This window comes from Mastigoproctus giganteus, chromosome 4 (genome assembly GCF_048544385.1).
Source record: "Mastigoproctus giganteus isolate SK-2022 chromosome 4, ASM4854438v1, whole genome shotgun sequence".
NCBI classification, from domain to species: domain Eukaryota; kingdom Metazoa; phylum Arthropoda; class Arachnida; order Uropygi; family Thelyphonidae; genus Mastigoproctus; species Mastigoproctus giganteus.
The window spans coordinates 184,856,848-184,880,944 of record NC_143578.1 but is presented as its reverse complement, the minus strand read 5'-3'; the positions used below and the strand labels follow the sequence as shown (position 1 = coordinate 184,880,944).

Genomic DNA, 24,097 nt, shown 5'->3' with positions numbered 1-24,097 from the left:
AATTTGAATCACTATCAGGTCTAAAAAATTCTTATTAGAAAATTCTTAAAAACGTGTTATTTAATGACCTGAAAGAATCGTTGTCAGTGTTTTATTTTTATTTTTAAATTTATTCTTTATAGCTGTCAAAATCATCGCAATTCAAAGCATAAGAGATTAGGTGTGCCAAATAGCGTACGTTATTAAATGTAAATATGCGTTTTTAAGATTTGCGTGTTTAGATTTAACGTATTTAGATATTGCAACGCTTTAACATGTACGCTAATTTAAGATTTGGGCTATTTCTACGGAATTTTGTTTTAGGATTTATTATTCTAAGGAATTTTTATAAGGAATTGCTCCCTGTATAAATCGCGCATGTTCGAGGTGGATTTTCTGTTTGCTGGGCGAAAAACTTGAGTTTGTGGGAGAAAAAACCATTCTACCTTCGATTGAGACCGACTGACTCAGCTATGAAAGTTGAAAGACCGACTGACTCAGCTGACTCAGCTATGAAATTTTCAGTTATGAAAAAGGCCCTTCAAAATTCCTCACGTCAGTCGAACTTAGGTCTTTTCCACCGGGTGTTGCGAAGACTGCGATCCTATCAACTCTGCTAGCCACGAGGGCACTACTGCTCCAGTAAAACAAATGATGTAATGTATGTGACGAAATAAAAGCGAAATGGCTTTTATTTCGTGTCTGAGCGGTAGTACAGTGGTATCGTCGCTGTCCTCCCCACACCAGGTGGAAAAGGCCCTGGTTCGAATCCCGTCAATGACGCGAGGAGCTTTAATGGGCTTTTTTCACTCCGTGGCTGAGTCAGTCGGCTTCGATAGCAAGGTTTACTCCCCAGAAGCTGGGGTTTTGCGTCCACGAAAACAGACAAGTCGACCATAGAACCCACGCAATTAACCGACATAAGACACACAGCACGGCAGATGTATTTAATTATTCGGATGGCCTAAAAATAATAGTTTTCTTTTTGGCTTTTATTTCGTGTAAAATGTACGTAAAAAAATAAATAATAATTATTGCAGTTTCCATTTTTTTTATTCATATTGAAATCATAGCTAGCACCAAAAGCATGAAGTCATTGTCAGGTGTAAGTACCCTCTAAGGCTAAAACTATCGTAAAAATTAAATCATTCTTACAATTTTTTCCAGACGACTAGATGATCTGTAAAAAATAAAAAAAAAAAAACTATAAAAGAAGAGGAATTGCCAGTTTCTTACCAAATGCATTTTTACGGTATTTTCTATTTGAACGAGTGCTTGTTGTGATTCTCATTAAAGTTGTCTGATTGCCAGCTTTTATTTGCAGTTGACCAATCAATAAGGCGTTTCATTAAATATATCTTCGGCGCTAATTTGCATGCTTTTTAATGTCCGCGTCTTGCGCACCATTTCGTCCCATGTAGCGTACAGGGGATATTCAGGGATATTCATGTGTTGTTGTGGCGGATCCCAGGGTTTCCCCCATAAGCCGCTATTGTACTTCTTGTGTTGAAGCTTATGCCTAAACCGGCCAATTGTATGTAGTGTGTTGGACGTGTAAGTGTTATGATGTGTTCTGTTGTTATGTTATCGGCCGGTGCCTGGCTCTTAGCAGGTAAGAAGCAGTAACACCTGGTCACTACGTCTCACCCCCCATCCCCGCCACGTGGAGGCGGCCAGGATCAATTATCTCCTGCTGGGCAAGCCCAGGGCATAACACCTGAGAGTGCCCGAAAAAGAGAATGAAGTGGAAAAAGAGGAATACAGAGGGAGAAGTTTGGGATCTGGGGAGGTAAATGGATAGAATAGAGGAGAATCAACAGAGAGACTCTCCAATAGTTAGAAGTGAGAAGAAGTAAAGCAAGAATAAAGTAGGAAGAAGTGGAGAAGTGGACTAACTTCTCTAACCATGGAGACCTATCTCATGGAAAATCCCATCCTAGGAACTAGGATCAGCAAAACATCTTAATTTACAGTTTGCCTAGCCCCTTGTAGGCAGAACGTCTTCAGTTGTTGAAGAAATAATTGATCTTCTAACAAAAACACAGTGAAAGCAAATTCCACGAATTCTGAAAAGCTCCACAGAAATACACTATGTGCAATATGTACAATATCCTCTTCTTCAGGACACAGCAGAATATACACTATGTACAGATTCGTCCAATGTAATGCCATAACCTGGCCCAATAAATAAAAGGTTTCAGGGTTAACGCAAAAGTAATATACATGTCCAAATCCTAGATGAGATCACATTAGGCAGGGTTCAAAATTATGTTTTAAAAAGTTCTTGCCTAAATACAATTTGTGTGTGGTATTCACTCACAAAGTAATATTAATTCCAAAAACTATGAAACGCTAAAGTCCAAATAGTATCTCGATGAGTAGAGCAAAATTCCTTATACAGTAAAAACCTATTCTGCAGAAAACAGTTTCACATCAAGAACAAGTCTATTATAAAATCCAGGAAAGTATAGTGTAGCACTTTACGATACTAATCAGTTGCAAATATAGAATCCAATCAAAAATGAGAGATATTTCTTTCCTAATCCAATAAAGGATCCAAGAACTCGCAGGAACAGTAAAACTAGGACCTAATTTCGGTTCTTCTTTTAAGTTCCTCTGAATGATCAATTATGGATCAATCACTCTCTTATGATTTCATCTCCTTTCCCTTTCTTAATACCTGGATATACTGATCATTGTACATGTGATCGAGGGACTGGCAAATTCTGGAACATAATACTGTTAAAAAAAGGTAATCGCAATGTAGCAGCATATTAATAGGTAGTTACTTCTTAGTGCTAAATATTATTCCTATAAGGAGTGGTTTAGAAGATGTGGTCTACAAAGCTTAGGAACTAGGTACCTTGAGTTGGTTTGAGATTTGATTAATGTATAAGGCTTTGATAGTATGGGAGAGGGATTAGTAAAATGAATAAAGGAAGAATATTCAAAATAAGAACTGCCTACTTCTTTCCCTATTAATCTGTTATGCTCTAACAAAAACAAGTTGTAAAGTGAACGGCAATTTCCACGTAATCCCATATTATGATAGCTGCAGCCGTCAAAAAAAAATTTTAAGTAGCAAATTTTAAATATAATAGTTGTTGGAGCATAACAGAGTAATAGGGAAAAAAGTAGACCTACCTATTTTGCATAAATAATATAATGAAACAGCCTAACTATATAACAGCATAATAATAAGGGAAGGCCAAAACTTCGTGGAAGAAAGGAAAACTGTATAACAACAAAATGGATATTTTTGTTATTATTATTATTTATCTTGGTAAGACACACAGTGGCATAGTATTTGGGTAAGATGCCACGTGTGGTTTTCCACATCTGCACCATCAGTACTCTTGTGATGTATACAAAATTCTGTAAAAGACAGAAAAAGTGTAGTGTGTTGTATTTGAAAAGTTGTGTGTTGGGTTTTGTTGTAATGTTCTGGCTTCTTAGCCGCAGGGCCCCTAGTGGGGCTCCACATTGCCCACCACCACCACTGAGAGGTGAGCCAGACTTCCACAGTACTCTAGCTGCTCTCCGTCAGGGGTAGCCTGAGCTTCCTGATGGAGAACAAAAAAAAAAAAAAAAAAAAACGGTCAGGTTGGGTGGGGAAGATAGTACGAGAAGTGGAATTAAAGTGGGAACAAGGAGGAGGATGAGGAAAGAAGGCATCCTCCAGCAGAGCAAAGAGATGAGAAGGAGAAGTGGGACTCACCCTTGGCATTGGGAGCCCGCCCATTTCCAGGGTTCAGGTGAATCCTGAGTGATAAGAGGAGTATCTTCAGATAGTTTTCTGTTGAGGGCTTCTTGAAAGAGAGTCCAGTTAGCTTTCTTTGTGCAAAAACCGACAAAATATCTTGCTACACAGGAGGAGCTCTGTCAACAGTCTGACCAAGAGAGAAGGTGATGGCTCAATGGTCTGATGTTTTCCAGGATTATGTCTATTGTATTCTCCCAAAGTGTGGAGCTAAATGTAGGGAGATTTCCAGGCCAATTGAGTACTGAAGGTTTACTGCTGTGATGAAATTTCCAAGTTCCTCGCCGCTACGTGTCCCACTGTGGTACTGTGCCAAAGTTGAGAACAAGAGTTAGCGACCATAGCGACAAGGATTTTAGAGCCAGGGAGAGTATCCACAGCTGTCTGAAGATTTGTTACTATAGCGATGTCGGCACCCGGTCTAGAACAGACCGAAGGCACGTGCAAGGATCCCAAGGTTGTGGAAAGTTCAGAGCAGGCACTGATAGAAGTGCAGAGGAATGTTATCTTAGAGGAATGTTAACGGTTATTTCAGTATTTTTGACTGCTATTACAGCCCACGGGGTTTCAGTTGTGCACTGGATTATTCTGTAGTAGGAAGGGTATCCAATTACAATGCCATTATATGTAGAAGGTTCCTGTATAAGAATTACGTCAATTTTTTATTCTTGTGCTTTATGCTTGAGCTGGTCAGCTACTGTTTTTGCACATTGTGCGTTAATATGAAGAAAATTTATCTCTGGGTATGTTCTGTTTGTGAGATATCTATCCATAGTTAGTTCTATTTTGGTAAGTACTCTTGGCTTTGATATAGGTGTGCAGGCTGGAATTTTGATGGAGTGGTCGTGTGGCAGCTCGCTGCTCTTGCAATTTGCACAAATCGCAGATTGGTATTTGTTAGGGCAGGTGCTGAATTCATGCCCGCATTGGGAAAAATGGCCACGGGTTGACTTCCGTTGTTTACACGTATGCGATGTGTGTCCAGAAGCACTTTGGGACTGGGACATGTTCTTTAAACCAATGGCAACCCAAGCCCACAAAGACTCTTTCCTGTTGGGTAAAAATGCACCAAGTGTCTGGAGATAGTTCGATGATCCAGTTTACTGTTGAAGGAGAACTAGTTTTGGTACGGTACTTTGGAATAAGATCCTGGTTTATGTGCACCTCACTCAGGTGAGGGTTTTATAGTATAATTCTTCCTTTAGTTAGCATTAGCATTAGTAGAGGCATATGATGCAAGAAAGCAAGATTATGCAGCATCAGCCAAAAAAAAAAAAAAAAACCCACTTCCATTTCACCCCTCCGTTCGTTCTTTGGGATTGATTGTTTTATCAATGCCAAACAGCACGACTGATGGTCAGAGGCATTGAAGCTTCTTCTGTTGCAGATGTAAGTGATTAAAATGTGAGTCTATTGGTATCTACATAATAAGCAAGGTTCAACCAGTCGATTGTTGGAACAAACTTCCATCTGTTGTTGTGGAAGTGGGAGTTTGTATAAATTCAAGGAAGAACTAAAACTATTGGAGGGGATTGACAGTGAACTATTGAAGGCGAACTAGTTTTGGTATAGTACTTTGGAATAAGATCCTGGTCTACGCCTCACTCAGGTGAGGGGTGGAGGTTTTATAGTATAATTCTTCCTTTAGTTCTTTGGGATTGATTATTTTATCAATGCAGAGTGTTACTAGTCAATTATTTCATATTGAAGATATACCAAATTTTCTACTGACAACACCCAAACAGATATTTATCCCTACACCTTCAATTTCTTTTATTTTTTATGCCACTGTGTCTGCTTCAAGGTTAAAATAAATAAAAATTAAAATGTAGACAAGTGAGAGCAAATTAGTCTTTAACACAAACCCTTATTGAAAATGAATGAACATTATTATTTATTATGATCATATGAAAAATTACTAATTTGTTAAATAAATATACAAAGTAAAATAAGCCAAAACAAACTGATGGTTTATAATAACCAACATAATTATATGCTGTTTCATATTTAGTATCATTAATATGAATAAATAAATAACCTATCCAATTTCAGAAATCTAAATTCTAATCACACTTTTTTTCTTGTTTATTTCTTGTTTTGTGAAAGCCAACATCGAACAAATATAACTTTTTTTTTTCTTTACAAGTTGATAAAAATACTATATTTGTGTGTAGTCTGATTTTGCTTATTTAATCCTTAACAAATTTTGTACTAAGAAAGGTGATATTCCAAGCCATCTTAATATTAAAAAGATAGTAAAGTCCCATATGATCACTCTTGATGGAAAAATGCTTTCAGAAAATAGGATGATTCACCATTCTAGTCCTTTCATAACAAATAAATATATTATTTTCAAGGACATAACAGCATCTATCTGAGTTCATGACTAGAAAGTGGGTTTTTTTTCTTTTTTTTTTTTGTAAAAACTGACTAGCAATCATTCGGAATAGATAAACATTAATGAATAAGTACATGTTGAATCAAAGTCAAAATCACATTAATGGGCTCCTCAACACGAATGAACACAATATATTTAACGGCAATCTGTCATCTCCAGCAAACATATTTGATATCGAGGTTTTGGAAGCATTATTTCACAGAAGTACTTGTATTCAGAAGGCATCTTTAATATTCTGAAGTTGTCTCACTGCTAAGTCAACAGGCAAATCAAAATCATAACAGTTCAATTTGTCGAGAGACTTTAGAGCATCTTCAAAGCCTGTTGAAAAGAAAATCAATTTTTTGAAATGTTAATTTGGATAAACTCAATTTAATACTGCTAAAGTATAAGGTAAGCTATTAAAATGTTCTAGAAAACAATTTTTGAAAATAAAAAAAAATACTACTATGGTCCAATGAAAGCTAGACAAATTCAAAACTTCCAATGTGAATGAACAATTATTCTGCTTTCACCCAAATTGTGTAAATACACAAAAGAACACACATCCTATGTGAGCAGTCTATAGCACAGGTATCTAAATCAGACATTGTGAAACAGAAAATCAGACTCTGAACTGTAGAAATAAGATCACAGCATAATTAGCTTTGATCAGAAGGAAACAAAGCTACAAATATCTACTGTTATATGAAGCTGTTCAAGGAAGAAAAGTTGAATAGAAAAGTTTGTGCAAGAAGTTCAGAATTGATCACAGTCAATTAATGATATTCATGCAGCCTCACACTCTTGATGTTAGCAGGTAGGTGAACATTTTCTGGACCATAATATTACAATCATTAAACTCCATCTTGTCTTCACCTCCACAAAAATAGGAGAATACAAACTAAGTACAGGCAGTGTGTTTATACTGCTGTTTTACCCTTTCTCACAACTGCTACTGATTAAGTTTCATCAGCACTGTTCAACAATTAATGTTCAAAGTTACTGCAAATCAATGGCATAAATATGCTTTAGCTATGTTTTGCCTAAACATAGCTAAAGCGTGGCATCTAGATCTTTTGGCTGCAATAGTCACATTCTTTGCGACATCCATGTTTTTGGACCTCTAAAGAAGGTTATGATATGACAATGGTTCCAGTAAGGTAATATGAAGCAGATTGGTTAATGTATTCCTTTTGTAGCAGCCATTGTTATTCAATGCAAAAAAATAACAGACTTCGTAGTAAAATGTCAGGATGTCTCAGAACATTGGAATCATAGTGCAAAATAATTAATTCATATATTTCATCTCTGCAGCCCCAAGATGTCTTGGAGTAAGGAAGAATGAGTCCAGATAATTCTTCTCATAGGAAATTGAAGTCAGAGAGAGGTCGTCACATAATTTAACAGACTCCATCCAGACAGCAAGTCAATAACACATAGCTGTGTTAGCAAACCTGTTGTAAAGTTTAGGAAAACAGGATCCACAAAGAATAAACCATGCAGTGGTTCTTCAAGAAGGGCAACCAACTATGACACAGCCACTACCATCCTCGTCATTTATCCAAAAGTCCCAAAATGTCTCTTCAAAGATTTTCCTTGGAGACAAGAGTGACAAAAATGCATTCACTGCATCCTTAAAGCTCACAAATCATCCATACAAACTTCAGTTCTTGCAGAAATTAAGCAAAGATGATCCAGACCGACAGATGTAATTTTATGAGTGGGCTAAAGAACAATATGCTTAAAATGCAAATTTCCCATCCACAATTCTCTTTAGTGATGAGGATGTTTTCTATGGAAATAGTGAGGTAAATTGAAAGAATACTCGCTACTGGTCTCAAAATGACCACATCATAGGCCCTTTTTCAAGGAAATGTCTGCAGACTCAGATTTATATATGCTCAATGAGGAAGCATTCCCCAGCATCTTGAATGAGGATAGATATTTTCTGACATAGTTCCAGCAAGACTGTGCTCCTGCACATTACAGCATCAATGTAAGAGAGTTTCTGCACCAATGATTTCCTGGTAATTGGATAGGATGTCAAGGGTCCCTGTGGAATGGTCAGCGAGAAGTCTGGATCTCGCACTGCTACATTTTTTCCTCTGGTGTCACTTAAAGGCATTGGTCTATGCAGAGAAAATTCAGTGTTGAACATTTGTAGCAACACATTTTTGATGCATGCAAAACCATTAGTCCTGACCTCATGCACTGTGTGCTTGCCGACTGGGTATCTCATCTGAATTTGTGCATCAGGAACAATGGTGGACACACTGAGCATATTCTGTACATAAAAGTGCCTGTATTGCCATTTTTAAAATTTTTCCCTATGATACTAAACTTATGGACCAACCTAACACACTTATTTTGCAAAATTGGCACATTTAAAATCATACTTAAGCTCATATTTAGTATTAACTGAGCAAAGTGATGCAAGGAAGATTTTGATCTAATGATTTACTCTTCTTCAAATTTATTCCAACTACATACTTCCACATTCCACAATTGGAATGTAAATTCATTCCAAATATCAATTATTCTCCAACTAAAAACAAATTTCTGGAACCATCCTTCAATTTATTTTATTTTTTGTTCTTCTGCTCCATACCCATTTTATGATTGTATTCTTTGATATGGTTACGCTATCATAATTTAATTCATAAATTCATTTGCATTTTTCCTATAATTTTAAGCTTATTTGTTTGGTTATAAAATTAACAATTTTTGGAAGCTTCAGTTTTGTTGTTTAATTTCAGCTAGTATATGCAAGCCATGGCAGAAATACAGTGTTTTGGGAATTCCTACAGGGTTGATGCCTCTTGAAGAAGCATCATCATCAGCTATTTTCAATCCACTGCAGGATGAAGGCCTCTCCAGCAACTTTCCAGTTCCTTCTGTTTTGAGCACTGGCCATCCACTTACTACCCACAAACTCATAATTTCATCTATCCATCTCCGCCTTTATCTTCCAAGTTTTCTTCTAGCTCCTCTTGGGTACCATTCTGTTATTTTCTTAGTCCATCTGTCATCACATCTTCGAGCTATGTGTCCTGCCCAAGACCATTTTAGTTCTTTAGTTTTGATAAGAATGTCCTTTACTCGAGTTTGCTGCCTAATCCATATGTTTCTCTTCTTATCTAATAGTCTGATTCCCAATATAATTCGTTCATTCTTCGCTGTGTAGTTCTCAGCTTCTCTTCCATTCTTTTGGTAAGTACCCAAGTTTCACTTCCATAAGTCATGGTGGGGAGCATACATTGGTTCATTATTTTACGTTTCAGACAAACTGGGATATTGCTCTTCAGTATGTGACTATATTTCCTGAATGCTATCCATCCAAAATTTATTCTTCTCTTGACTTCCAGCCATTTATCATTATTACAGCTAATAACTTGTCCCAGATAAGTATATGAGTCCACCTTTTCAATTACTGCTCCTTCAATCATTATTTCCCTTTCTGTGGCATACTTGTTCATCATTACTTTTGTTTTAGCCATATTCATCTTTAGTCCAAAATCCTTACTAACTGTGCATAACTGATTAAGATTTTCCTCTAATTCTTTGGGATCATGGCTTATGACCACAATGTCATCTGCAAATCATAAATGGTTTAGGTACTCTCCGTTCACATTGACTCCTTTTTGCAACCAGTCTAATCTGAAAGCTTCCTCAAGGGCAGCAGTAAACAGCTTCGGAGATATTGTGTCTCCTTGTCGAACTCCTTTCTCGATTTTAAATTTCCTACTATCTTTGTCTAGTCTAATAAAGGAGGTAGCATTCTCATATATTTTCTTCAAAATCATAATATGTGGGGTATCTATTCCTTGTCTTTCCAGTGCCCGAAACATTGCCTTATGCTGTATGGAGTCAAATGCCTTTTCATAATCCACAAATGCCAGGCATAATGGTGTTTTATATTCATTTGCTTTCTCCATTAGCTGTGATATTATGTGAAGGTGATCCATAGTTAAGAATCCTGTCCTAAAGCCAGCTGGCTCTTTCGGTTGATTCTCATCAAGTATTCTTTCTAATCTGTTAGGTAATGACCCTTGTGAACAACTTGTAGATGTGGGATAACAAGCTAATTGGTCTATAATTTCCAATTTCTGATTTATTTCCTTTCTTTTAACAACTCTACAAGTAACTTCATCTTCCCCCGGGGCTTACTGATTCTTCATTTTCTTCAATGCATGTTCTACCTCATCAGGAAGAATATCGGGTATGTCGTATGTGTTGCTAATTTGCAATCTATCTTCCCCACTGCAATCCATCATTCCCTTGCTCCTTGTATAATTCTCTATAGTAGCCTTCTGCTATTTGAATTATGCCTTCTCTGCTGTTTGCCATCGCTAGCCATGCTGTTTACCATAGCTGTACACCATTGCTATTCTTCAGTTTCAGTATCATTTGTCTTTCTGTATTACTGCTCATGGCTGCTGATTTAAGTCCTTTGTTTTCCCTACATGCTTGTTCTACTTTTCTTGTGTTATCTTCTTCTTATGTCCTCTCTGAGTCTCTTTCTAATGGCTTTGCATAACTCAGTATACTCAATTTTCTCCTTGTCAGTGTTTATCTTGCTCTTCATTTTTCGCCTTCGGTTCATCATAAGTGTTTCTTGACTAATTTTTTCTTCTTTGGATTTCTTTTTTCCTATAGGTTTCTTGGGCTTTATCACTTTCAGAAAGTTGTAATATTCCTCGTCAATATCTTGGTCCTGAGCAGTCTGCAGAAGCTCAAACTTGTTCTTAAGTTCCAGTACATACTGCTTTTTCTCCTCTTCTGTTATCTCAAAGACCTTTGTATTATTTACTCAAGTCAGTTTTTTCCTTTCCTTTCCTACATCTATATCAAGTGTACATCTTACCATTCTGTGATCATTTCCAACATTTACCTTAATTCAGGACGGTAACATCATTCACAATATATCTTCTGTTAGTGAGGATGAAGTCGATTTCATTAGTTGTTAATCCATTTGGACTCTTCCATGTCCACTTTCTGTTCACCCTTTTCTTGAAAAAAAGTGTACATTATTGACAATCCTTTAGATTCTGCAAATTCCACAAGTCTTTCGCCTCTTTCATTTCTTTCACCAATTCCAAAATTTCCTATAGTTCCCCTTTCTGCGCTGTTTTGTCTTTTTCCAACCTTAGCATTGAAGTCCCCCATAATAATAGTGTAGTGGGTTTTCTGCTCATCTAGAAGACTCTCAATTTCGGTGTACATTTCTTCAACCTCTTCATCATCATGGCTCGATGTTGGTGCATAAATCATTATAATCTTTAGCTTGTACCTCTTAGAAATCTTGAGTATTAGTCTTGACACCCTTGGTGATGTACTTTTTGAATTCCAAAATGTTGTTTTTAAAATCTTTATGGACTAGAAACCCAACTCCACCTTCACTCCTTTCACTGTTTCCATTGGTGTACAGCAGATTTCCACTTGATAAACTTATAAGTGATTCATTTCTTCTTCTTGTTTCAGCCAAACCGATGATATTCCAATTCACATTTTCAAATTCCTTTTCCAGCTCTAATATCCTGTCTTCACCGATGAGTGATCGTACATTATAACAGGCCAAGTTCAGTTTCTGTGCATGGCAGCCTGGTTGTACCCAGAGATTCTTAGCACCCTCTGCTTCCACTCTGATCCTCTCGCTGCCGTAAGAGGGAGAGTGAAAGCTGCTGGGGACTGAGGGCCATTTGTATTGTTGTGCTGTCATATGCTGGAGGGTTTGGTCTTTTCCTCTTCACACTGACCAGGCGTCTTGAAGAGAACCACTCTACACGCTCGTTGCCACCTAAGTGACGTAACAGGGCTTACCATCGAGAAGGTGTGCATGAGTGGATTTTAGGGAGGCAGGCCAACCGGACTTCTCCTAAATCTGTAATAGAAAGATATTTGATCCATCAGTGTTTTAGACTGAGTGTCTGATAACACACAGGATACCTGTTCCCCTCTAAGCCCCCTGAAGAAGCGGTCACCCTAAATTTCAATTTAGGTTTTTCTCCTTTAGTGGTTGTCAGCATTTGTCTGTTGGGTTAAGAGCTGTGGTGGTGGTGAGGGGGTTGCTAGTTCGTTTCATCTATTAATTACACAATACTTTAAGGAGAAAACTGTGCCACTGTGCTCTCCCTGGGTGCAGGCATCAGCCAATTTATTTATTTATGAAATTTTTAAATTTTATTTTTAGCTCTTATACAGGTGGTATTTGGCACTTCTTGTGTGCCATTAAACACCCATACCACACACACACACACACAGTTTGCACTTCTTTGGTATTACAAATTGCAGTAAGTAACTATCCTTTTAACACAGTATAACAGTTTTAATTTCAAAAATCACTATTTAAGCCATTTTGTTTTCATTTACGAAGTTCATAAACTTGATTTTTTCTCTTCCCCCAGTCTATCTGATAATCTTCCTTTGCTTGTAAAATTTGTTCACATAATTCTTTGTTTTTTTCCATGTTAGAGCTTTATGTTCCATGTGCTTTAGTTTATGCTTAGTAATTTTCACTAAAACTGTTGTTAAAATTTTATATTTTATGCTTAAGTTCATTCTTCTATCACACTAATAGTTTAACTTTGTAAATTCACTGTTCATAAGTATTTGAGAAAGAAAGAAAAGGAAACAAATTTTTATATATATACAGTTGCTTCACATATTTCACCATTGTTGCTTCATATTAGTTATCTGGAACTGGGAGTTTTAAAAGTTGAACTTGGATATCTGCTGTTGTTTTAAATAATGCCAGAGTAGATTAGTAGAGAAAATGACAAGGGATACTAAAGTTTACAGTAGAGAAGAGACGAAGCATCTCTTAAGTAATTTTATTAAGTAAAGCTTGAGTAATTTGAGCTAACAGATTATTGGAAATGGATATCTCTCAGTCCTCTACTAGTAACAGGGTTTTGATCAAAGTTTGAGTTGTAAATTAGGCATTTCTGCAGTAATATTTGTTTGTTTGTAGGATGTTTTATTATAACTACCATTTGAAGAGCAATCATTTTGTCAAGGAATAATGTTCAACATATTTTCTGAAAGTGGAAATTAGCACAGAAATAGAAAAGAGCAGCAAAAAAGTATACTGTGGTGTGAAATATTCTTATAATTTCTGATGTCAGGAGTTATTATCTACATCTGTGCATCAACTGATACATTAAAAGAATTTGGAATTTTTGAAAGGAATAAAGTTTAACTTTTCAAAAAGTGGCAGACCTAACTAAGTAGTGTCAAGAGTTTTAAATCTCAAGAAGGAATATTGTGAACTGTGCTCAGCAAAGAGTTTTAATGATTTAAATGTCTTCCTTGAAAGTTTGCTCATGATATTGTAAAAAATGGTTGATATCAATTTGAATGAAAGTAGATTTCGTTCCTATTGACACATTTACTTAAGGTAGTCATCAAAAAAAGACTGGTTTTAAAGATATAAGCAAGTTTCTTTTGCAATACAAATGGTAAATTTTCATCTCAAATAGTGTTTTACAAAAGTGTAATGTTCTTTTATCTCATTTCCAAAATATACTCTCAGTTATGTGAGAAATTAAGAAAAAGAAAATTAATTTAAGAAAACGTCTTGTAGTTTATTGTTTTGTAGAGTGAGACAGAAGGAGGATATTTAATAATAAAAAACAAGAGTTTTTAGACTAGTGATGCTAGGGCACCCAAATTAATAACAGTCTGGACTTTAGAAGGCTATAAATTGTTGTATAAACTTTCTTATTTAAATTTTATACACAAATTTAAATAAGCGGTGCAGTTGCCTGCATCAAACTATGGTTTAACAAACTGTTTGTATGAAGACATTGACTCACTTGAGTTTTTTTTCAGTATTGCAGTATTTCACTATTGCAGTATTTCAGGAAATTGGGTGAGGAGATATGTTCACATTTCTGTCATTGGCAAGGTCTTGTTTTGGGAAGTGAAAGTAAATTAAGCTCACAAACAACATACATGACATAAAGGAGAAAATCCCAGACATCCTTGTTGCATACTTCCAGTTATACCTACCAGTTTAGAAAAAGAATAGGTGCCCCATATAGTATTATTATGATATATTACAGAGAGAGAGTGTTCAAAAAAGCTAAAAAATCAAATTATGCAATATATAAATGATCCAACAAAAACATTTTTACTCTTAATGTTGTTTAATGAGTACTTTAAATAATAAATGTGATAAAACATGAGCAAATTTTAAACTATGCTTTTTCATTTGCAGTATTTACTCATAATTTTATCATGGGCTATATGCTAATTCCTAAATAATATGTATAGTAGAGATGCATAATTTTTTAATATCTATATAATATCGGTATAGATATACCATAGACAACTCTTAAGAAACTACGAAGTAGTTGTTGTAGTAGGCATCATTTTCTCTGTTTTCATATTGTGCTCTTCCTTCACAACGAGTTGCCATGATATTGCACTACCTCGAATAAGTAACGCTTCACTAATAGAGAAGACTGCTGTTATTTATTCTCAGTGAGTACCACCTGGTACCACCACCCAGATGGCACCGTTTCAAGGCTATTTGGCCTATCATCAGTGGATCGTCAGGTACCCTGGTATTGCAGACATGACAACCCAGTTGTGAAGATAATCACACAATATGAGAGATGCCAAAAGGTGTATATGACAATATTTAAAAATATTTAAAAGTAGTATGCCTTGTGCATTTAGTTATTTTTAAATATTGTCAAAAAAAAAACCTTTTGGCATCTCTCATATTGTGTGATTATCTTCACAACTGGGTCATCATGTCTGCAATACGAGGGTACCTGACCATCCACTGATGATATGCCAACAGCCTTGAAACGGTGCCATCTGGGTGGTGGTGGTACTCACTGAGAATAAGTAACAACAGTCTTCTCTATTAGTGAAGCGTTACTTATTCGACGTAGTGCAATATCATGGCAACTCGTTGGGAAGGAAGAGAACAATATGAAAACAGAGAAAATGATGCCTACTACAACAACTACTTCGTAGTTTCTTAAGAGTTGTCTATGGTGTATCTACACTGATATTATATAGATAAACTCTTAACGTATTGTGCCTTGTGCATTTAGTTATTTTTAAATAATTTTTTAAATACATAGACTACACTAGAAAATCATTTCATTGTTAACAAAGATAATACATTTTAAGTCTCAAAAATATAACTTTATTCATTTTCCAAGTAACATCCCCAGTAAAGGGGGATCACCAAATATCCCAGGAAATTATGTCCTTGGAACATAACCAGTTTTTAGAATGTGTTCCAAAAACAGGAAATAAATCATGAGATACTTGAATCTACATTTGTCTGGGTCAATATTCTGCATACTGCATAACAAACACTCTCAAAATGATCAATAATGACGTATTCGTTTACTACTACTAACTACACTGAAAGGACGGAATTCATGGGATACCTGGTTTCTGGATAACCCAACACTTTCACCCTTCTTACTAGTGGATGAATCCACAATTTGCAGGTATATAGGTACACTGGCACTCATATAGATAGTAACTCGATGTCAGTATGGATAAATATCATAAGTTAACAACTGACTTTGAAAGAGGGATGATAGTGGGTGCCTGACACATGGGTCACTGTATTGCGGAGGTGGTACAGAAATTGCACTATCTCCATTCAACAGTATCAAGGGTGTATCGGAAATATGCCATTTCCGGAATAATACCTCATTGTGGACAGTGCTGTGGGAGGAGAAAGGTGGTGGATGATCATGGCCGTCGGTCTCACATTGTTTCAGCCAACTGGAGAGCGACAATGGCAAAAATCACCACAGACTTCAACGAGAGAAGTGCCAGAAACTTTTCCATCAAAACCATCAGGCAATCATTAGCCGCAATAGGTTATGGGAGCCGCCAATCCACCAAAGTCCCATTGCTAACACCTCACTGGAGGACTCTACGCCTCAACTGGGCAAAAGAACATCAGCACTAGACCTTGGATGATTGGAGACAGGTCTCCTGGCACGATGAGTCCTGTTTCCAGTTATTTTGAACAGGTGGGAAGGTGTGTATCTGGCAGAAACCATACAAAGCTATGCACCCATCATGTCAACAAGGAACTGTTCAGGCAGGTGGACAGTCGGTAATGGTCTGGGGCATGTTCAACTGGCACACATTGGGACCTCTGGTACGTCTAGATGCATCTCTGAATTGTCCAGGTTATGTGTCCATCCTTGCAGCTCATCTGCATCCCTTTGTGGTCATCGTGCACCCACAGGGCAATGGACTCTTCCAATGCAACTCCCCACAGAACCACAATGACTAGAATATGGTTCGAAGAGCATTCTGCAATTTTTACCACCATGGAATGGCCTTCCTGTTCACCAGACTTGAACCCTGTGGAGTATCTTTGGAATGCTGTGGAAAGGTCCACTCAAGCTTTGGATCTTTCACTCAGGAATGCAACGGAATTATGGACAGCTGTGCAGCAAGCATGGATGGAAGTACCTGTGGAACGCTTTCGTGAACTAGTGGCCTCAATGCCTCGCTGTGTGACAGCCCTTATCTGGGTGGGCTTACCTGTTGCTAGATAGGTATCCCATGATGTCCACTCAGTGTATTATTACAGTTGCATTTGTTCAAATATGAATGGCTTAAGTAGGGTACAGCAAATATGGCCTCAAATTGCAGAAACTTTGCCTTCACAATGAATTTTCATGGTATTGCGCTACTTTCAAACATATTTTGAAGCTAATGGGCACGGTGACCTTTTACAGATGACATCGCACCACTCGCAATTCAGCTACCACTCATCTTTTCAATAAATAGCAGTTTAATATTTTTTGTGATGTCACTTGGTCGAATGTTATGCACTACTACTGCAACTTGTGAAGGCGAAGTTTAGTTCTGCTGTAATCAAAAAAAAAAAAAAAAAAAAATTAGTTATTCTTTCTAACTCCATGTAATTTTAAAAATATTTTTATAGTCTAATATTACAAAAAATAATCAACATACAAGTCAATTCAGTGCATCAGTTCTGTATGTAATAAATCACAGAAGTTGGTGAAATGGCAAATGTGTTGCCTGTCACTGTACTACTACAAATTAGTAATGTTCCCCCTTTAGAGAAGATTATTGTTATTTATTCTTATTATCCTGACAGCTTTGACGTAGAATTTTTCAGGATACCAAATTGTATTTAAAAATACTCACGTGTTGCTGAGTTATACATTATTGGTATTTTCGAGGTCACAGTAATTCTACCGAGTCAGCCATTTGGATGTATCCAGGAGATAAAAGAACTACAGCAGTGCCACCTGCTTGTTCATTGGTGACTAGAAATTCGGCATAAATTGCATAAAATTATTATATTGTGACATCATGAGGAAGCTTCACCACTGATTAAGCGCTACTCCATTTATATAGCTGCATCAAGTTTAGTAGATCGGCAGCTCAAATCCCAAACCCGGATAAATGGTGAGGGTTGACATCAGGAAGGGCATCAGGTCGTAAAAACTATGCCAAAACTAAAGAATAGATGTGTTCCGGTTAAAGAAGTTAGTCCAGCTAGAGGAGAAGAAGAGAATGTAAGTGTTAGAATGGGAACATTGAATGCCGACCCCATATAACGTGGAAAAAGGCGAAGACGAAGAAGAGGATTGTTATTTATTCTCAGTGGATACCAGAACCAAGAGGGCCATTTCAGGGCTATTTGTCCATTCATCAGTGAGGGTTAGTACCCAGTGGTATAGTAATTTCCATATAGTGCAAAGAAGCCACAGGCTTTTGCTGCACTGGCAAAAAAAAAAAAAAAAAAACGCCAAGTAGATATTATATGCTTCCCTCCTCACACAGATGACTATCCAGCTGACCTTTAAATTTATTCAAACTGTCAGCCTCAACTAACTATGAGGGCAACTTGTTACAGCAATCAATTACTCACTGGCTAAAAGAAAACTTCTGAAATCTAATCTAAAACTCAATCCCTATAATTTGAATTTATGACCTGTAATTTGAATTCTTTCTAACAGTGAGAATTCCATCTTCACTCATTTTACTAATCCCTCTCAGAGCCTTATAAACCTCAATCAGGTCACCTCTGAGGTGCCTGGTTGCCAAGCTCTGTAGCCCACATAATCAGTCTTTCCTCATACAGTCATCCTTCTGCTGATCTCCCCATTTGAGTTGGCCATCTTTGGACACTTTCAAGAAACTCAGTCTTTTTTCCTTTCTCAGATGAGGTCTCCATACTTGAACACAGTACTCCAAATGTGGTCTTACAATTGCCTTACACAGTGGGATTATGACCTCCCTATCTTTACAGGATACTTTTGATAAATCGTGAATACGACACCATGGGCTTTCCTGGCTGCATGTTTACACTGCTTAGAGTGCTCCATATCTGTCAGTATCTTAACTCCCAGATCCCTTTCTTCTTCTCCTGTTTTTAATTCGACCTCACCAAGTGTATAATTAATTTTGGGGTTGCTTTTCCCAAAGTGTAAGACCTTACATTTAGCAGCATTAAAACATAGTTGCCACTTCTCTGACCATCTTTGAAGTCTGTTCAAGTCATCCTGAAGGAAAGTTGCTTGGCATTGATTATTAATGAAACTGCCAATCTTTACATCATCTGCAAATTCTGACAACACGGCTTCTATCCCTTCATCGATGTAATTTATGAAAATGAGAAACAACAGTGCTCCAAGGACTGCTCCTTGAAGGACTCCACTCCTGACATTACACCAATCTGAAGAATATCCATTAATCACGACCCTCTGCTTTGTGCCCTGCAGCCACCCAGCAATCCCCCTCAGAATCTAACAAGTAACCCCAACCTGTTCAAGCTTATACGGTAACCTCACATTAGATTCCAAGTCAAATTTTCTGTGAACACACAAGAAAATCACAGCACAGATTGGCAATATTGTCTTTCACGAAAACCTTGGTGATCTACATTGGGCTAAACTTTTCAAATCCCTGCCCCCCCTCATATTCCTCTTATAAAACTTAAGATTAAGTTTTGTGAGGCTACTGTAATTCCCTTTTTACTGTGTTTTAATTAGGGACTTACTGGAACTGGAAAATTACAATTATTCTCATGTATTACTGCTGCTATCAAGTATTTTAACTCAAGAGCAACAGAAAGCAACACATAACGTGGTTTTTTTTAACCCAGAGCTCTTATTTTAATAAGAACCTATTCAAATTAAACTAAATAACCAATCCATAAACTGTAAAAGTTATGTTATGTTAATTTCAATTAGTTCTTAAAATAAAATAAAAATAAGACCTTGCAGACCATATGCTACAGTACTCCTATATTACACTCTTTCAAGGTGTTATTTAATTTATGATAATTACCTGTTTTAGCAACATAACTCCAGGGTTGATAGTATCTTTCTATTAAAACACGGGTTCTGAAGATCAACCTTAGCCATGTTACCAGCTTCTTTTCACTATAAACAGAAAAACATAACAGTAATATATATTTCTTGGCTTTAAAAAACAAAAAAAAAACTTACAGCTTCTTTTATAATTACTTCCACTGAAACACAAATACCTAAATAACACATAACACTGCATCTGCTGCCTGAAGACTATCCATTCCCAATGGTACTATAGCTGCTAGCAGACCCATACCACAAATGACATTTTCAAACTTCATCCCATAAAGATTTGACTAGTTGGAGATCAAGGCAGAAGTCCAGTTAAGAAAGGAGGACAGAATCTGAATATTCCTAAAATGATGTCTACAAATTTCTGGTATAATTAGCTGGCTTAAAATGACATTACCAGTGGGAAAAAAACATAAGTGTGTGTGTGTGTGTGTGTGTGTGTGTGTGTGTGTGTGTGTGTGTGTGTGTGTGTGTGTGTGTGTGTGTGTGTGTGAGAGAGAGAGAGAGAGAGAGAGAGAGAGAGAGAGAGAGAGAGAGAGAGAGAGAGAGAGAGAGAGAGAGCGAGCGAGCGAGCCTGCATACCATACACAAAGCATTCACTGTTTCCTATCATACAATTTTGCCTACGCAGTGAAAGAGGTAGTATTCAACTAGCAAACCTTTTTTCAAACTATTCATATCGGACTTGTGATGTTCTCGAAATCACAAAAGTTATTGTTTCCTGTAATGTGATGTAATTATGAGTGACCACTCTTACACTTAAAGCAATAGAGATTCAGAGCAAGTAGGTCATTGTGTTGCATGACAAATTCCTCATATCATCTGTCCATTTCTGCAACTATATGCTCCATTCTCCTTCATACCACTAGAACAGCAATAGCACTGCTTTCACAAAAGTCACACAAATCAAAAATACTTTAATGCTGGTACCCACTAACCTTCCTGGAACTGATAATTATTCTTCCCCTCAAAGTCTGTCTGACTGTGATATTTATCTATGGTTGTAGCTAGCTACACTTACACTGTACAATATGGTAATGTGTGACTACTGTTACACATCAGCACCTGTGTTAACTTGTGAGACAAGTTATGAAGTGCGTAGCATTTTGCCAGCATTAAAAGTTTACACACATTGCAATACAGAAGCTGTTATTACTGGTCATTTGAAAAAAGGTCTAGAATTTAATAAAAGTGAATTTAATATCTTCATATTATTAAAAGAGAGAGCTCGTCTACTGGAAAAGCATGATACATAGGAATGTTAAGATCTCTGAGAAGTGTAAAGATGTGCTGATCATACTATGCACCTCAGATGCTTGATGTCATCATGCAATTCAAGCTTTGGCTCAGACTCAATTATGGAGAAATCTGATGAAACAAATGCTGTTTTTGAACCACTAGATTTGAAAAAAATTAGCTATCAAAGAGACTAAAATCTGTTAGTAAAGGGAGCACATCTATTCAGCTGATTGTTGCACACAAGTACAAACAAGTTAGTTAATGCATGCACCGTGTTACATTTCCGTTCAATTTTTTTCTTAAATAAATGAATTTTTTTTATGTGATTAATAGAAGTGAAAGTACATACAATTTTCTCCTTATCGATTAATTACTCAGATTATAACTTTATAGAACTTAATAAAATTCTATAACTTTATGTTCTCTAAACTTAGCCATTCAGTTTAATTACAACTCTATAATATTTATTATTCTTCTTCTGTGTACTATTTTTTTTTAATTCTCTCTTCTTTCTCTCTTAAAACTATATTATATAAATCAATGAAGTTATTTTTTATATACAAATTATACAGAAATAGGAAATAATAATTGTCAGATTTTAGTGAAATTTGGAATGGCCTGACAAATATATTTAAAAAGGCCCAAATATTAAATTTTACGAAACTCCGTCCACTGGGAGTCTTGTTGTTACATGTGGATGGATGGACAGACTGACATGGTGATGACAATAGGCACGTAACATTAGCATTAACAGAGGTATATGATGTAAGAAAGCAGGCTCATACAGCATCAGCCAAAAGGGGAAAAAAAAAAAAAAAAACTACACTTCCCATTTTACCCATCCATTCACTCCAAACATTTGTCTAGTTCTTTCTTCAATTTATTTAATAAGAATATGGATATGTTCCCACACTTAAAGAGGTACAAATTGTTCAAAATAAATTTATTTGAAACGAGAACATACATATTATATTATAAAATATTAAAGAAACTTCACAAGTCAAGTAAAACAGTAAACTTAATATCTATTATGAAAAATAACATAAACAACATTAGTGCTCACTTTACGACTTTTTCAAAAATGCATCTAGGGTCGACTGTCTTGCTTTTTTCTTACGATCGCGTAGCACCTCGCTATAACAAGTTAAAGCATTTAAAATGGATCTCTTCATAATGCAGCTTCGTTAAAAGTCAGGATCATTTTCAGATAAGACATCTAAGGCATGAGTCACTTCATTTAAACAATTAGACAAGGTCTCTGTTGTTAATATCCTCTCTGAGGGAACCTCTTCTTCATTTTCTGAACTGTTTACGTGTTGCTCCATTAACTCTTGGAGTTCCTCATTTGTTAGTGTCTCACCATGGCTACTTAATAAATCCTGAATGTCAGCTATGTCAACTTCTGCAAAGCCGACTGCGTGTGCCATTTGAATAACTTCTGTGCTAATTTCAGGAATTTCACATGTACTCACGTTCTGTGACATTGGGCCATATTTGTCCCCAAACACCATTAAGACACTGATATTGCTGATTGCTTTCGTAATGTTGTAATTTTTCTAGAAATCATTGATCGCCTGTTGTGTTTCATCATTAACCTCAATCAGTTGACTAAAAGTGCGTCTCAGATAGCAGGCTTTACAGGCTGCTATAACGCCCTGATCCAGAAATCCAAGCAGTGAAGTTGTGTTTGGTGGGAGAAACAGCAACAGCACTTCAACAGGAATGCACGTTTGACATGAGCCAAGATTTGAAGGAAGACCTGGTGCATTGTCCAGTAGTAAAAAGTGCCTTGGGTTCGAAATTATTTCATCCACAATAACATTGTGACAGTAGGACAAAAATAATTGACAATCAAATCAGTAAACAAGTCCATTTTTAACCGAGGCCTTTCTATTTGATTTCCATATTACCCGCAAATTATGTTTGGAGAATCCTTTCATAGCTCAAGGTTTTTTGGAATGGTAAACAAGCATTGGTTTTTAGCTTCCTATCCCCAGATGCATTTGCACCCAACAACAGTGTTAATTGGTCCCTGGCTGCTTTAAATCCAGAAGCTCTTTACTCATCTCGGGAGATGAAAGTTTTGGAAGGCAAGCATTTCCAGAGTAGCCCGCTTTCGTCAACATTTGAATACCAAATTGTGAGGGTATTTTTCTTATTCTACTATGGCTTGCAGTTGTGCAGGAAATTCTGCTGCTGCCTGGATGTCAGCACTTGAGGCCTCGCTCATCAGTTTAACGCTATGAATTCTTGCACGTTTTTTGAATTTCTCAAACCAGCTGCGACAAGTCACAAAAGTCTTGGTGGTTTCCTCAGCTTCCTGGGACTTTAAATGGTTAAATAAGTTTAATGATTTGTGTTGAATTATCACCTGGGTGACTGGCATATGATGATGTGTCATATCATCTACCCAAACACTTAACATTTTGTCCATGTTTTCTATAATGCTACTACGTATGTGTGTTAATTTGGATGCAGTAATGTCAATACAATTTAGCACGTGATTTAAAATTGTTTTTAAAGTTGATTGTGCTAACCCTGATGATTGCACTACATTGCATTTCTTTTCTCCAGCTTCTATCCTCCTTAAAATCTGCATTTTAGTTTCTAAAAGTATTGTTTTACATTTTTGTGACATACTGTGAAATTATTATTTAATTACATATTTAATAAAATATATTAAAACTACTACAGTAGGTATGCACAATATCAATGACAATTAACCACTGCTCCTTACATCATGAAGTCGAGTTCTAGGTACGTCAAAAATTCCTACTACAAACTTTCGCATGCGCTGTAGGGCGTTTTTTGCCGACTTCGTTATAAAGGAGCTTCATTACCAGAGGATACATTAACCGAGGCATTACTGTATGTATAATAAATTGAGGAAGTATAGGCAAGATACACTGTTCAACAAAATTAACAGAACAAGTAGAAAACATGGTTTAACTAGTGCAGCTTGCGATGAAGCGAAACAAAATACTATATGGTGGTGTACTGTAGGATAATGATGAAATAAGGAGACAGCGAAAAACAGGTATAAGGGACGTTTATAGGGATTGTATATGAATTACCTTTTTGGTAATTCATATACAATTATAGAAATTGATACAAGATGCTTGAAAATATGGTCACACGACATCAGTACAGTGTATGATCCTCTCCAATGGTTAAACAGGCCTGACAGCGTGCTCGATATAAGGGTGTCTATAAGATTCTGTGGCACCAAATCCCATTCTTCCACCAGCACAGACCTTACTTCACCAAGTGACCAAGGAGTTGGCTGTCAGTGTGCAATGCGACACCCAAGGGTGTTCCACACATGTTCATTCAGATTTAAGTCTAGTGATCATGCTGGCCATTGCAGTCATTGGATATCTTCAG

The 24,097-nt window shown here is 36.6% G+C and overlaps 1 protein-coding gene across 3 annotated transcripts in view; it reads right to left on the bottom strand.

Moving 5' to 3' along the window:
• Positions 1-6,200: 6,200 nt before the first annotated feature.
• LOC150087252 (RUN domain-containing protein 1) overlaps positions 6,201-24,097 on the bottom strand; it is a 295,153-nt gene continuing 277,256 nt past the window's right edge. For 2 of the 3 annotated variants that reach the window (XM_090371915.1, XM_090371918.1), the window contains 2 exons: positions 19,440-19,534; positions 6,201-6,458 (listed from right to left, as the gene is read on the bottom strand). In XM_090371915.1, coding sequence (XP_090228041.1) covers positions 6,352-6,458; positions 19,440-19,534 — 202 coding nt within the window. In that variant the 3' untranslated portion in view covers positions 6,201-6,351. Of the gene's footprint in view, positions 6,459-16,886; positions 16,986-19,439; positions 19,535-24,097 lie in introns of those variants that run through there. The other variant, XM_090371916.1, reaches the window with a different exon arrangement.